General features: G+C 39.7%; 1 protein-coding gene across 2 annotated transcripts in view; it reads right to left on the reverse strand.

Annotated features, from left to right (window-relative positions):
- Window positions 1-16,650, reverse strand: part of CNTNAP5 (contactin associated protein family member 5) — a 1,181,085-nt gene that overhangs the window by 932,772 nt on the left and 231,663 nt on the right. For both annotated transcript variants that reach the window (XM_010596415.3, XM_064287363.1), the window contains exon 2: window positions 14,105-14,209. In XM_010596415.3, the coding sequence (XP_010594717.1) occupies window positions 14,105-14,209 (105 nt within the window). The remainder of the gene's footprint in view (window positions 1-14,104; window positions 14,210-16,650) is intronic.

Genomic DNA, 16,650 nt, shown 5'->3' on the forward strand with positions numbered 1-16,650 from the left:
GTGCAGCTACAAGTATGCTATTGAACCCACGCAGCTCTTCTGAGCAGGACTCCATTGAATGTAAGTCAAGGGTGTTATGATTTGGATTTATCCTGAGGGAAATGCCAGAAAGTTTGTGGACAAGTAGGCGGAAGGCCAAATGGAGTAAAGTAGAAGGAATTCATCAAGTAGTATGGCAAATGAATTAATGAATGAATGGAATTTGTAAGAGAAAAGTATTTGAAACTTGAAATATGTCTGTTTAATATCATCTTGCAGCAGTTTTAAAAAGTGCCCTCAGTGATTCTCTTGGAGAATGTGCTTGTCATTGGACTTGGCTATTCACTATTTGGAGCCCTGATGGTGCAGTGGTTAAGAGCTCAGCTGTTAACCATAAGGTCAGCAGTTTGAATCCACCAGCTGCTCCTTGAAAACCCTATGAGGTAGTTCTAGTCTTTCCTGTAGGGTTGCTATGAGTAGGAATCAACTGGAAGGCAATGGGTTTTGGGTTTATTTACTATTTGATTGGGGCCTACACACTATGAAGTTAATTTATCAATTTCTGTCCATTAAAGAAGATAACCGTCAAGTACCCTATAAGGCATTAACTGTTGTTGTTGGGTGTCTTTGACTCGATTCCAACTCATAATGATCTCATGTGACAGAGCAAAACAGTCTCGTATGGTTTTCTTGGCTGTAATCTTTACAGAACCAGATCGCCAGGTCCTTCTCTCGAGGAGCCACTGGATGTGTTTGAACCTTCAACCTTTCAGGTAGCAGCTGAACACTGAACCATTAGCAACACCAGGGATCCTTAACTAGTTTGGTGTATACCTAGTGGTTTTATTTTAACACCCCTCACCCCCAAATCACTAAACACACAGTTCCTTAAAACATTCCTTGAACCAGGTTTACCATCTTATGGTTCCCTCCTTAATGAGTTCAATAATTTTTTTTTAATAATTTTTATTGTGCTTTAAGTGAAAGTTTACAAATCAAGTCAGTCTCTCACACAAAAACCCACATACACCTTGCTACACACCCTCAATTACTCACCTCCAAGGAGACAGCCCACTCTCTCGCTCCACTCTCTCTCTTTTTGTGTCCATTTCGCCAGCTTCTAACCACCTCCACCCTCTCATCTCCCCTCCAAGCAGGAGATGCCAACATAGTCTCAAGTGTCCACCTGACCCAAGAAGCTCACTCCTCACCAGCATTCCTCTCCAACCCATTGTCCAATCCAATCCATGTCTGAAGAGTTGGCTTCAGGAATGGTTCCTGTCCTGGGCCAACAGAAGGTCTGGGGGCCATGACCACTGGGGTCCTTCTAGTCTCAGTCAGACCATTAATTGTGGTCTTATGAGAATTTGAGGTCTGCATCCCACTGCTCTCCTGCTTCCTCAGAGGTTCTCTGTTGTGTTCCCTATCAGGGCAGTCATCAGTTATACCCAGGCACCATCTAGTTCTTCTGGTCTCAGGATGATGTAGTCGCTGGTTCATGTGGCCCTTTCTGTCTCTTCGGCTAGTAATCACCTTGGGTCCTTGGTGTTCTTCATTCTCCTTTGATTCAGGTGGGTTGAGACCAACTGATGCATCTTAGATGGCTGCTTGCTAGCGTTTAAGACCCCAGATGCCACTCTTCAAAGTGGGATGCAGAATGTTTTCTTAAGAGATTTTATTATGCCAATTGATATAGATGCCCCCTGAAACCATGGTCCCCAAACCCCTGCCCCTGCCACACTGGCCTTCGAAGCATTCAGTTTATTCAGGAAACTTCTTTGCTTTTGGTTTAGTCCAATTGTGCTGACCTCCCCTGTGTTGTGTGCTGTCTTTCCCTTCACCTAAAGTAGTCCTTATGTACTATCTAATTAGTGAATACCCCTCTCCCACCTTCCCTCCCTCCCCCTTCTCGTACCCACAAAAGAATGTTTTCTTCTAAGTTTAAACTATTTCTCAAGTTCTTTTAATAGTGGTCTTATACAATCTTTGTCCTTTTGCAACTGACTAGTTTCACTCAGTATAATGTCTTCCAGGTTCCTCCATGTTATGAAATGTTTCACAGATTCCTCACTGTTCTTTATCCATGCGTAGTATTCCATTGTGTGGATATACCACAATTTATTTATCCATTCATAAGCTGATGGGCACCTTGGTTGCTTCCATCTTTTGCTATTGTAAACAGTACTGCAACAAACATGGGTGTGCATATATCTGTTTGTGTAAAGGCTCTTATTTCTCTAGGATGTATTCCAAGGAGTGGGATTGCTGGATCACATGGTAGTTCTATTTCTAGCTTTTTAAGGAAGCCCCAAATCAATTTCCAAAGTAGTTGTACCATTTGATATTCCCACCAGCAGTGTAGAAGTGTTCCAATCTCTGCACAGCCTCTCCAACTTTTATTATTTTGTGTTTTTTGGATTAATCTCAGCCTTGTTGGAGTGAGATGAAATTCATTGTAGTTTTGATCTGCATTTCTCTAATGGCTAATGATCGTGAACATTTCCTCATATATCTGTTAGCTACCTGAATGTCTTCTTTAGTGAAGTGTCTATTCATATCTTTTGCCCATGTTTAATTGGGTTATTTGTCTTTTTGCAGTTGAGTTTTTGCAGTATCATGTAGATTTTAGAGATCAGGCGCTGATCAGAAATGTCATAGCTAAAAACTTTTTCCCAGTCTGTAGGTAGTCTTTTTACTCTTTTAGTGAAGTCTTAGGATGAGCATAAGTGTTTGATTTTTAGGAGCTCCCAGTTACCTAGTTTTTCTTCTACATTCTTTATAATGTTTTGTATACTGTTTATGCCATGTATTAGGGCTCCTAACGTTATCCCTATTTTTTCTTCCATGATCTTTATCGTTTTAGATTTTATATTTAGGTCTTTGATCCATTTTGAGTTAGTTTTTGTGCCCGGAGTGAGGTATGGGCCTTGTTTCACTTTTTTGCAGATGGATATCTAGTTATGCCAGCACCATTTGTTAAAAAGACTGTCTTTTCCCCATTTAAGCGTTTTGGGGCCTTTGTCAAATATCAACTGCTCATATGTGGGTGGATTTATGTCTAGATTCTCAATTCTTTTCCATTGGTCCATGCATCTTGTTGTACCAGTACCAGGCTGTTTTGACTACTGTGGCGGTAAAATAGTTTCTAAAATCAGGTAAAGTAAGGCCTCCCACTTTGTTCTTCTTTTTCAGTAATGCCTTGTTTATCTGGGGCCTCTTTCCTTTCCATATGAAATTGGTGATTTGTTTCTTCATCTCATTAAAGAATGTCGTTGGGATTTGGATCAGAATTGCATTAAATGGATAGATCGCTTTTGGTAGAATAGACATTTTTATAATGTTAAGTCTTCCTATCCATGAGCAAGGTATGTTCTTCCACTTATGTAAGTCTCTTTTGGTTTCTTGCAGAAGTGTACTGTAGTTTTCTTTGTATAATCTTTTACCTCTCCGGTAAGATTTATTCCTAAGTATTTTATCTTCTTGGGGGCTACTGCAAATGGCATTGATTTGGTGATTTCCTCTTCAATGTTCTTTTTGTTGGTGTAGAGGAATCCACCTGATTTTTGTATGTTTATCTTGTATCCCGATACTCTGCTGAACTCTTCTATTAGTTTCAGTAGTTTTCTGGAGGATTTCTTGCGGTTGTCTGTGTATAAGATCACGTCTTCTGCAGAGAGAGATACTTTTACTTCTTCCTTGCCAATCAGGATGCCCTTTATTTCTTTATCTAGCCTAATTGCTCTGGCTAGGACCTCCAGCACAATGTTGAATAAAAGTGGTGATAAAGGGCATCCTTGTCTGGTTCCCGATCCCAGTGGGAATGTTTTCAGGCTCTGTCCATTTAGGGTGATGTTGGCTGTTGGCTTTGTATAAATGCCCTTTATTACGTGAGAAATTTTCCTTCATTCTTATTTTGCTTAGAGTGTTTAGCATGAGTGACTGTTGAACTTTGTTAAATGCCTTTCCTGCATCCATTGATAAAATCATGTGATTCTTGTCTTTTGTTTTATTTATGTGGTGGATTACATTAATTGTTTTTCTAATGTTGAACCATCCCTGCATACCTGGTATGAATCCCACTTGGTCGTGGTGAATTATTTTTTTGATATGTTGTTGAATTCCATTGGCTAGAATTTTGTTGAGGATTTTTGCATCTACATTCATGAGGGATATAGGTCTATAATTTTCTTTTAATGTGGTATCTTTACCTGGTTTTGGTATCAGGGATAAGGTGGCTTCATAGAATGAGTTTGGTAGTATTCCATCCTTTTCTATGCTCTGAAATACCTTCAGTAGTAGTGGTGTTAACTCTTCTCTGAAAGTTTGGTAGAACTCTGCAGTGAAGCCATCCAGACCAGGGTTTTTTTTTTTTTGGGGGGGGAGTTTTTTAATTACCTTTTCAATCTTTTCTTTTGTTATGTGCCTATTTAGTTGTTCTACCTCTGTTTGTGTTAGTTTAGGTAGGTAATGTGTTTCTAGGAATTCACCCATTTCTTCTAGGTTTTCAAATTTGAGTATAGTTTTTCATAGTAATCTGCTATGATTCTTTTTATTTCAGTTGGGCCTGTTGTAATAGCGCCCATCTTATTTCCTATTCTGGTTATTTGTTCCTCTCCTGGTTTTCTTTTGTTAGTTTGGCCAGTGGTTTATCAATTTTGTTGAGTTTTTCAAAAAACCAGCTTTTGGTCTTGTTAATTCTTTCAATTGTTTTTCAGTTTTGTATTTCATTTAGTTCAGCTCTAAATTTTATTGTTTTCTTCCACTGCCTGTGGGTTTGTTCTGTTGCTCTCTTTCTATTTGTTCAAGTTGTAGGGATAATTCTTTGATTTTGGCCCTTTCTTCTTTTTGGATGTGTGCATTTATTGATATAAATTGGCCTCTGAGCACCATTTTTGATGTGTCCCAAAGGTTCTGATAGGAAGTGTTTTCATTCTCAATGGATTCTATGAATTTCTTTATTCCATCCTTAATGTCTTCTGTAATCCAGTCTTTTTTGAGCAGGGTATTGTTCAGTTTCCAAGAGTTTGATTTCTTTTCCCTGCTTTTCCTGTTATTGATTTCCACTTTTATGGCCTTATAGTCAGAGAAGATGTTTTGTAATATTTCAATGTTTTGGATTCTGTTAAGGCTTGCTTTATGACCTAATGTGTGGTCTATTCTAGAAAATGTTCCATGTGCACTAGAAAAGAAAGTATAGTTGGTTGCTGTTTGGTGGAGTGTTCTGTGTATGTCTACAAGGTCAAGTTGGTTAATTGTGGCATTTAGATCTTCCATGTCTTTATAGAGCTTTTTTCTGGATGTCCTGTCCTTCACCGAAAGTGGTGTATTGAAGTTTCCTACTGTTATTGTGGAGCTGCCTATCTCACTTTTCAATGCTGATAAAGTTTTTTTTTATGTATCTTGCAGCTCTATCATTGGGTGCATAAATATTTAATATGGTATATCTTCTTGGTGTATTGTCCCTTTAATCATTATATAGTGTCTTTCCTTATCCTTTCTGATGGATTTTACTTTAAAGTCTATTTTGTCAGAAATTAATATTGCCACTCCTCTTTTTTGTTTGTTGTTTGCTTGATATATTTTTTTCCATCCTTTGTGTTTTAGTTTGTTTGTGTCTCTAAGTCTAAGGTGTGTCTCTTGTTGGCAGCATATAGACGGGTCTTGTTTTTTAGTCCATTCTGACACTCTCTGTCTCTTTATTTACATTCAGGGTAATTATGTATAGGTATGAATTTAAAAAAAATATATATTTTTTAATGAATTTAGTGCTATCATTTTGATGTCTTCTTTTGTGTGTTGACAGTTTCTTTTTCCCACTTGATTTTATGTACTGAATAGATTTTCTTTATGTATTGTCGTTTCCTCATATTTGTTGTTGTTGATTTTGTTTCTGCTCAGTCTGTATTTTTCCCTTGTATTTTATTTTGATGAGTAGGATAGTTTGTCTCCTTTGTGGTTACCTTATTATTTACCCCTATTTTTCTAAATTTAAAATTAAGTTTTATTTCTTTCTATCGCCATATCTTCCTCTCCATATGAAAGGTATATGATTACGTTTCTTAGTCCCTCTTTATTATTTTAATGTCTTCTTTTATATAATAACATTGCCATTACCCTGTATTGGGGTTTGTTTGTTTGTTTGTTTTATAATCTTGCTTTGTTTTTTTGGATTTCCCTGTCTGGGTTGACTTCTGGTTGCTCTGCCCAGTGTTCTAGTCTTGGGTTGATACTTGATATTATTGATTTTTTAACCAAATAATTCCCTTTAGTATTTCTTGTAGTTTTGGTTTGTTTTTTACGAATTCCCTCAACTTGTGTTTATCTGGAAAATGTCTCAATTTCACCTTCATATTTAAGAGACAGTTTTGATAGATACATGATTCTTGGCAGGCAATTTTATTCCTTCAATTTTTTAAATATGTCATCCCATTGCCTTCTTGCCTGCATCGTTCTGCCGAGTAGTCTGAGCTTATTCTTATTGGCTCTCCTTTGTAAATGACCTTTCTTTTATCCCTCGCTGCTCTTATAATTGTCTTTTTATCTCTGGTTTTGGCAAGCTTGAGTATAATGTGTCTTGGTGACTTTCTTTTAAGATCTACCTTATGTGGAATTCAATGAGCATCCTGGATAGATACCTTCTCATCTTTCACAATATTAAGGAAGTTTTCTGCCAAGAAATCTTCAACAATTTTCTCTGTATTTTCTGTTATCCCTCCCTGTTCTGGTACTCCAATCACTCGTAGGTTATTTCTCTTGATAGAGTTCCACTTGATTCTTAAGGTTTCTTTTTTAATTCTTTTATCTGATTTTTCTTCAGATATATTAGTGCCAAATGATTTATCTTCGAGTTCAGAAATTCTAGCTTCTACTTGCTCAATTCTGCTCCTCTGACTTTCTATTGAGTTATCTAATTCTGTAATTTTATCGTTAATCTTTTGAATTTCTCATTGCTGTCTGTCTATGGATTTTTCCAGCTTATTAAACTTTTCATTATGTTCCTGAATAATCTTTCTGATTTCTTTAGTTGCTTTATCTGTGTGTTCCTTGGCTTGTTCTGCGTATTGCCTCATTTCCTTCCTGATATCTTGAAGGGTTGTGTATATTAAACTTTTGTATTCTGCATCTGGTAATTCCAGGAATGCACTTTTTATCTAGAAGATCCCTGGATTCTTTGTTTTGCGAGCCTGTTGAGGTGATCATGGCCTGTTTCTTTACATGACTTGATATTGACTGTTGTCTCTGAGCCATCTGTAATTTATAATATTAGTTTATGCTTGCTTACTGAGTCGTAGCTGCTTTGTTTTGTTTTGGTATACCCCTATGGGTTGCTTGAGTGAGCTAGCTTAATTATTTTCACCTTTGGAGCTCTAGTGTCCTGTCCCCAGCTGGCTAGAGCTGTTATCAGGTATATCAGTCTAGGAGTCCATTCAGTTTTCTCATATGAATTCAGCTCAGGTGTCCAGGTAGGTGATATCAGGCATGTGGTACAGGCTCTCTTCTACAGTCTTAGAGGGGCAGGGGTGATTGGCATATATGCCGGTATCTGATTGCAGTAGGGGGTCACGCTGTGAACAAGGCAAGGGCCTGAGAACCGACCCCCAAGTATCTCTGAGGAAAGCATGTCCCTGTTCCCTAGAGCATGCTGGTGGTGGGTTCTGCAGAGGGACCATAGGCACTCAAAGTTTTTGTTGTAAGGACTGGGAGGTACCAGTTATCTTTGGATCCCTATCGCTGGTAGCTGGGTGACCTGAGTGGAGCTACCAGTTCTGTTGTCCGTAGGTGAGGACCTTGTTTCATAGACAAAGCAATGTCAAACGTCAAACACCCACCTCTCCACCGCACAGCTGAAATGGTTGGAGTTTGCCAACAAGGGCCTATTCTCCCAAAATAGGCCCACACAGGTCCATGCAGAAGGGAAACATGCTCAAGGTCCACGGATGGTTTATGCCTGGACAGGAGCCACTTCTGTCCTGAGCTCCCCCAGTTAATGGAGCTAGCAAATTGTCTTTTCCCCCCCAGTTGCAAATTTTTTCCTTCCCCAAGGCCAGGAGGACAGCTCCAGGTGCTCACCAGGGTTTATCTCAGGCCCAGGGATTCAGCCGCTGAAGCTGGGTTGGGGGGAGGGGGGACGTGGTAAAATACACGCAAGTACCTAGCTTTTGCCGAGAGCACCGTTGTCCTCAGGTTCTGGAGGTGTGAGCGGGCTGTGTGGCTGCTGCTTCTCCCTGAGGAAACTCCCCGCGATTCAGGTCTGGTAACTTCTCTCTACTTCTGAACTGCCTCTTCACCCCCTGCCCCTCGGTTCATTGTCTAAGCTTGCCTTTGATGCTCAGGGCTCCCAGATTGTCACAAATATACTCGTTTCACTTGTTTTTTCAGGTCTTTTTGTTGTAAAGAGGGTTCGACGGAAGCATCTGTCTATTCCGCCATCTTGGCTCCACCTCTGAATAATTTTTTGATGTGCGTATCTTGTATTTGTATGAGAGTTGTTTTTGACTTATTGAAAATCACACTTTGACAAGTATTTATTTATACCTCACTTATTTTAAACTTATTTTAAACTACTTCTTGGGGATTACCTTGGACTCTGCTCCTTCAGAATGTAAATCTAATTCAGAACTGCCTTAGTTATCTAGTGCTGCTATAACAGAAAAACCACAAGTGGATGGCTTTAACAAACAGACTGTTATGGCTTTCTTACAGTCTAGTAGGTTAGAAGTCCAAATTCAGAGCATCAGCTCCAGGGAAAGGCTTTCTTTCTCTGTTGGCTCTAGGGGGTAGGTCTTGTCATGAATCTTCTCCTGCTCTATGAGCTTTTCCGTGCAGAAACCCCAGGTCCAAAGGATAAGCTCTGCTCCCGGTGCTTCTTTCTTGGTGGTATGAGGTCCCCAACTCTCTCCTTGCTTCCCTTTCCTTTTAGCTCTTGTAGGATAAAAGGTGGTGCAGGCCACATCCCGGGGAAACTCCCTTTACATTGGATCAGGGATGTGATCTTAGTAAGGGTGTTACAGTTCCACCCTAATCTTCTTTAACATAAAATTACAATCACAAAGTGGAGAACAACCACACAGTACTGGGGATCACAGCCTAACCAAGTTGATGCATATTTTGGGGGAACACAGTTCAATCTATGACAAGAACAGGGATATGTGTGCATGTGTGCAGGTATACAAGTGTGAGTGTGTGTGCAAAACCCGAGACATGGGCATTGAGAAGGAGTAGGAGGGGTTTGGGGTGGTAGAACTGAAGGAGGTAGGTTCGTAGTGCGCTCCTGGAGGAGAGGAGTCGAGACTACATAAAGCAGGGTGTTGAAATTGCATTCTGTAGGGAGAAGAGTATACAAGGAGTTGAACATTTGCTCATTGCTTTTCGAATTAAGTTAACTAACAAAAAACAATGCATATTTTCTCCTATCTAAAGTAGAGAAGGGATTCTGACCTTGTAGGTAGAACAGTGTTGTATAGTGGCTAAGAGCTTAGATTCTAGAACCACACTTCTTGGGGCCAAAAGACTGGCTTTTCCACTAACTTGTTGGCTGGCTGAGATACCTAAACTCTCTGTGCCACAACATTTTTTGTCTATGAAACAGAAATAATTGGGAGGATTGAGTCGATATGCCTTAAATCTTAGAACAGTGAGAGCTTGAGGTAAGTACTCAGTGTATTATTGTTGTTGTTATTATTATTTTTTTTTTAATTTTGTGCAGATAGGCCTGATGTCAACAGTGGTTCAGCAGTAGAATGTTCGCCTTGCATGTGGGAGACCCAGGTTTGATTCACAACCAAAGTACCTCATGTGAAGCCACCACCCATCTGTCAGTAGAGGCTTGCATGTTGCTATGATGCTAAACAGGCCTCAGCGGAGCTTCCAAACAAAAAAGACAGACTAGGAGGAAAGGCCTGCAAATCTACTTCTCTTCATCAGCCAATAAGAACATTATGGATCACAATGGTCCCATCAGCAGCTGCTCATGGCGATGGCACAGGACAGGCAGCATTTTGTTCCATTGCACATGTGGTTGCTGTGAATCGGGGACAATTTAATGGTAAGAAACACCAGGCACAAACTAACAGGAGGAGATAAAACTCTTATTATGCACAAAATCCCATCCTTTCAGGACAGAGTCCATGGTTATAGGCTCAAAACTTTTCTTTCTTTTTTTTTTTTGTTGTTATACTTTAGGTGAAGTTTTACAGAACAAACTAGCTTCTCATTAAACATTTAGTGCACATATTGCTTTGTGACATTGGTTATCAACCCCATGACATGTCAGCACTCTCCCTTCTCCACCTTGGGTGCCCTATTATCATCTTTTCTGCCCCCTTCTGCCTTCTAGTCCTTGCCCCAGGGCTGGTGTGCCCATTTAGTCTTGTTTTGTTTTATGGGCCTCTCTAATGTTTAGCTGAAGGGTGAACCTCAGGACTGACTTCATTACTGAGCTAAAAGGGTGCCCAGGGGCCTTACTTTGGGGGTTTCTCCAGTCTCCAGCAAGCCTGTAAGTCGGGTCTTTTTTTGTGAGTTAGAGTTCTGTTCTACATTTTTTTCCAGCTATGTCTGGAACCCTCTACTGTGATCCCTCTCAGAACAGTCAGTGGTGGTAGCTGGGCACCATCTAGTTGTACTGAACTCAGTCTGGTGGAGGCTGTGGTAATTGTGATCCATTAGGTTCTTCGAACTAATCTTTCCCTTGTGTCTTTATTTCTCTTCATTCTTCTTTGCTCCACATGGGATGAGACCAGTGGAATATCTTAGATGGTCATTCACAAGCTTTTAAGACCCCAGACACTACTCACCAAAGTAGAATTTAGAGCATTTTCTTTTTAATTATTTTTCATTGTGCTTTAAGTGAAAGTTTACAAATCAGGTCAGTCTCTCATACAAAAATTTACATACACCTTGCTATACACTCCTAATTTCTCTCCCGCTAATGAGACAGCACACTCCTTCCCTCCATTCTCTCTCCTCGTGTCCATTTGGGCAGCTTCTAGCCCCCTCTGCCCTCTTATCTCCCCCCCAGACAAGAAATGCCAACACAGTCTCATGTGTCTACCTGATCCAAGAAGCTCATTCTTCACCAGTATCATTTTCCATCCCATATTCCAGTCTAGTCCCTGTCTGAAGAGTTCGCTTTGGGAATGGTTCCTGTCTTAGGCTAACAGAAGGTCTGGGGACCATGGGCTCTGGGGTCCTTCTAGTCCCAGTCTGACTATTAAGTCTGGTCTTTTACAAGAATTTGGAGTCTGCATCCCACTGCTCTCCTGCTCCCTCAGGGATTCTCTGTTGTGTTCCCTTTCAGTGCAGTCATTGGTTGTGGCTGGGCACCATCTAGTTCTTCAGGTCTCAGGCTGATGTAGTCTCTGGTTTATGTGGTTCTTCCTGTCTCTTAGGCTCATAATTACCTTGTGTCTCTGGTGTTCTTCATTCTTCCTTGCTCCAGGTGGGTTGAGACCAATTGATGCATCTTAGATGGCTGCTTGCTAGCGTTTAAGACCCCAGATGCCACTCTCCAAAGTGGGATGCAGAATGATTTTTTAATAGATTTTATTATGGCAATTGACTTAGATGTCCCCTGAAACCATGGTCCCCAAACCCACACCCCTACTACGCTGGCCTTTGAAGTGTTCAGTTTATTCAGGAAACTTCTTTGCTTTTTGTTAAGTCCAGTTGTGTTGATCTCTCCTGTACTGTGTGTTGTCTTTCCCTTCACCTAAAATAAAACTTTTTTTTTTTTTTTTACTATCTAGTTTGTGAAAGCCCCTGTCCCTTCCTCCCTCCCTCCCCCCTCTTGTAACCATAAAAGAATATTTTCTTCTCTGTTTAAACTATTTCTCCAGTAGAACATTTTCTTTATAAACTATGTTATATCAGTTGAGCTAAATGTTCCCCAAGACCATGGTCCCGACAGCCCTCAGCACAATAATTTGGTTCCTCAGGGAGTCTGGATGTGTCTGTGGAGCAAGTTTGCCCAGTGCAATACGTCATTTGATTTCCTGGCTGCTGCTTCCACGGGCTTTGACTGTGGATGCAAGTAAAGTTAAATCCTTGACAACTTCAATCTTTTCTCCATTTATCATGTTGTGGCTTATTGGTCCAGTTGTGAGGATTTTTATTTTCTTTTTGTTGAGGTGTAATCCACACTGAAGGCTGTAGTCTTTAATCGTCATCAGTAAGTGCTTCAAGTCCTCTTCTCTTTCAGCAAGCAAGGTTGTTTAATCTGCATATCACAGGTTGTTAATGAGTGGTCTTACTCCAATCCTGACGCCACATTCTTCTTCCTATAGTCCAGCTTCTCAGATTATTTGCTCAGCATACGGATTAAATAAGTATGGTGAAAGGATGCAACCCTGACACACACTTTTCCTGATTTTAAACAATGCAGTATCCCCTTGTTCTGTTCAAATGACTGCCTTCTGGTCTCTGTACAGGTTTCTCACGAACACAAATGTTCTGGAATTCCCCTTCTTTGTAATGTTATCCGTAATTTGTTATGATGCATATAGTCAAATGCCTTTGCATAGTCAATAAAACCTAGGTAAACATCTTTCTGTTATTCTCTGCTTTCAGCCGGGAACCATCTAATATCAGCAATGATATATCCCTAGGTTCAACCCCTCTTCTAAATCCAGCTTAAATTTCTGGCAATTCCTTAGATGTACTGCTGCAACTGCTTTTGAATGATGTTCAGCAAAATTTTATTTGTTATATTAATGATATTGTTTAATAATTTCTGCATTCTGTTGGATCATCTTTCTTTGGAATGGCCACAATATATGGATCTCTTCCAGTCAGTTGGCTAGGTAGCTTCTTTTAAATTTCTTGTCATAGACGAGTGAGCACCTCTAGCACCGCATCCGTTTGTTGAAACATCTCAGTTGGTATTCCTTCAACTCCTGGAGCCTTGTTTTTTGTCAATGTCTTCAGTGCACTTGGAATTCTTCCTTCAGTACCATCAGTTCTTGATCATGTGCTATGTCCTGAAATAGCTGAATATCGACAAATTTTTTTTTGGTACAGTAACTGTGAATTCCTTCTATCTGCTTTTGTTGCTTCCTGCATTGTTCATCATTTTGCCCATAGAATTCTTCAAAATTGCAACTCGAGGCTTGAATTTTTTCTTCATTTCTTTCAGTGTGTTCTTCCCTTTTGGTTTTCTAACTCCAGGTCTTTGCAAATTTAATTAAAATATTTTACTTTGTCTTCTCAAGCTGCCCTTTGAAACATTCTGTTCAGTTCTTTTATTTCATCATTTCTTCCATTCACTTTAGCTAGTCTATATTCAAAAGCAAGTTTCAAAGTCTCTTCTGAGATTCATTTTGGTCTTTTCTTTTTTTCCTGTCTTTTTAAAGATCTTTTGCTTTCTTCATGTGTGAAGTCCTTGATGTTATCGCACAACTCGTCAGGTCTTCAGTCATTAGTGTTCAACGCATCAAATCAATTCCTGAGAATGTCTCCAAATTCAAGTGGGATATACTCAAGATCATATTTTGGCTCTTGTGGACTTGTTTAAATTTTCTTCAGCTTTAACTTGAACATGCATATAAGCACTTGATGGTTTGTTCCACAGTCGGCCCCTGGCCTTGTTCTGACTGATGATATTGAGCTTTTCTATCATCTCTTTGCACAGATGTAGTTGGTTTGATTCCTGTGTTTTCCATCTGGTGAGATCCAGGTGTACAGTCACCATTTATGTTGTATATATATATGTGTGTGTGTGTATGTATATAATTAGCAATTTTGGCGGGGTGCGGATTAAAGTTTTGAAGAAAAAAATCTAAGTAGCCTTCACTCATGCTTAATATAAGCATAATATGATTTTGACAGCTATTTATTTATTAGATCCACATGAAATGTAAGTGCAAAAAACAAATTGTTCACAAGTTCTTTCTCTTATGGTAATCAAAAAGTATAAGGTGGTTGGGGGAGCAAGTGTCAGCATATTGTAAATATCCATTATCTTCTGGGAAGTGCAGTTTAATTAAAATTTAACCCCACACCCCACACCACCATCTTCTTCCAAATACTGTTTTTGGACATGATCCCAGTATATAAAACTGTTGGCTTCCTTCACTTTCTTCCCACTTGTTTATTTAGCAGTTATATTTAGGGTTTTAGTCACCCTACTTACCAACTCTTCGGTTGAGTTGAGCTGGGCTGTGAGTACCAGAGAGGTCTGAAGAACTGGAAAAAGCCATCGGAGAGAGCAGGGATGCTAATGGATCATCACAGTTGTCTAAAATGGTAGGAGAGAGAGAAAGAACAGATTCTATTAGCAAGAGAACATGAAGAATGAACTCATTACATTAACAACATTCATTGATTAACCACCTGCTCTGAACAAGGTCATGTATTATGGGTTTACATATGTTATTTCATCTACTGCTCACGACATCCCTGAAGGACAGGTACAATTTCCTTTCACAGACTGAGGAACTGAAGTTCAGAGATGTAAAGTAGATTGCCCAAGGTGACAATATTAGAAAGTCACGTAGCAAGAATTCTCATCCAGATTTGCAGCATCAAAAGACCAGTTACCCAACCATTCCTATAAGGTACCACCTGTGCAAAACCTTAATTTACTATGTATTGAGCTTATTCTATCAAATGGAAGATCTATTGAAGGGAGAAAACATTGTTCAACTCTTCCCCATTCTCTAGTCCCTAAGGGCCTCTACAATAATTATATCTTGAGAGATAAAATAATTTAGAATGTCTCACTCCCAGGTGTGTGAAAGCCTTTGAAAACAAGTTACTAATTATAATAATCCATTTCTATTCCTGGAAAATGAGTTACTAATTATAATAATTCATTTCTATCCCCTGAAGTAATAGAAAATAGTCCCAGAGTTTATAGAATCTTGACTCTGACACTCACCACAGTAGCTACCACTACAGGTCCTGCTCCCTTTTGTGACTTCCTTAAAAGTGAAAAGCACCATATTTTTACACAAATAACACACACAATATTTTTTTTACCAACCGCACAACCCCCTCACATATTATTTTCTTAGGGGAGCTATGCGTGTTATATGTATGGTTGCATTAGTTACATGGAGCCCTGGTGGCTCCGTGGTTAACAGCTCAGCTGCTAACCAAAGGTTCGGTACTTCAAATCCACCAGCTGCTCCTTGGGGACCTTATGGAGCAGTTTGACTCTTTCCTCTAAGGTCACTATGAGTCGGAATAAACTCAATGGCAATGGTTTTGTTTCGTTTTGGTTAGTTACATGGGTGTGTTATTTGTAAAAATATATGGTATGCTTTCTAAGTCTCCATCAATATTGTCAACTTGTGGAACAGGGTTGGACCACAGGCAAGAATGCTGATCATTCCAATAGGTATGTCTCTCCAAGTGAGACAGATGTCTTGACTTCCCAATCTCATATAAAGGTCCCTGATCTTCACTTTTAGCTTAGGTATTGTTGTTGTTAGCTGCTGTTGACTTGGTCCTGACTCATGGTGACCCCATGGACAACTCAACAAAATATTGCCCAGTCTTGTGCCATCCCCATGATTATTTGCATATTGGGCTGTTGTGATTCATAGGGTTCTCATTGGCTGATTTTTGGAAGTAGATTTCCAGGCCTTTCTTCCAAGTCCATTTTTAGAATGGAAACGCTGCTGAGACCTGTTCAGCATTGTAGTAACACACAAACCTCCTCTAACAGATGGGTATTGGCTGCCTAAGAGGTACATTGGTCAATAATCAACCCCGAGTTTCTGCATGGAAGGTGAGAATTCTACCACTGAAACACCAGTGCTGGTAGTGGCCATCTAAACATTACATATTAACAAATTAGATCTATCAGAACTTTATAAATACTACCAATAGCACAACAATTTATTTATTCCTTAATTTGTTTACACCTTCCAAAAGGAACGTTAGCAAAGAGTTTGGTACGTAAAAGGACTTCAGTAAAGACTGATTGAAAGAAAGGGATGATGAATGAATGAGAAAGGAAGGAAAGGATCAATCAATCTACCAATGAGTCAACATAACTAAAACAACACTCTTTTCCTAGTTTTCCATTTTGTACACAATTGACCCTGCTGGCCATTGCAAAATGACTTTACGAAATCTAGACACACCTCATTCAAAATCAATTTGAAATGTACCCTTCAGTTTGAAGGTTAACTTTATGGCTTTCAGAAAGAATTGGTTTGACACACACACACAAAAAAAAAGACAGTGTTATAAAGCTGCTTGTTTATACAGCAAATTCTTAGCGAGCTGGATTTCACCTAATTGCTGGAAAATGACTTATAAACATAAGGATTAAATTCCTAGTTTGTTAAATGTGTTAAAAAATCAACTGGCAAAGTGAATTTTCAATTTTTCCCGAACACGAATGTTTGAAAAATATTTTGAAGTATTTGACAAGCACAAAACAGAACCAGATCCTTACTGAAGAGGGACCATAGGAACCTTACACGTCACAGCAACAACACTGCAGCAGTTATGACCATTTACTGAAGATGGACCACAGGAACCGTACACATCACAGCACCAGCACCGCAGCAGTTCTGACCGCTCACTGCAGAGGGACCGTAGGAACCGTACACATCACAGCACCAACACCGCAGCAGTAATGACCGCTCACTGAAGAGGGATCACAGGAACCATACACATCACAGCACCAGCACCGCAGCAGTTCTGACCGCTCACTGCAGAGGG

The sequence above is a fragment of the Loxodonta africana genome, chromosome 6 (assembly GCF_030014295.1).
Source record: "Loxodonta africana isolate mLoxAfr1 chromosome 6, mLoxAfr1.hap2, whole genome shotgun sequence".
In the NCBI taxonomy this organism is placed as follows: Eukaryota; Metazoa; Chordata; class Mammalia; order Proboscidea; family Elephantidae; genus Loxodonta; species Loxodonta africana.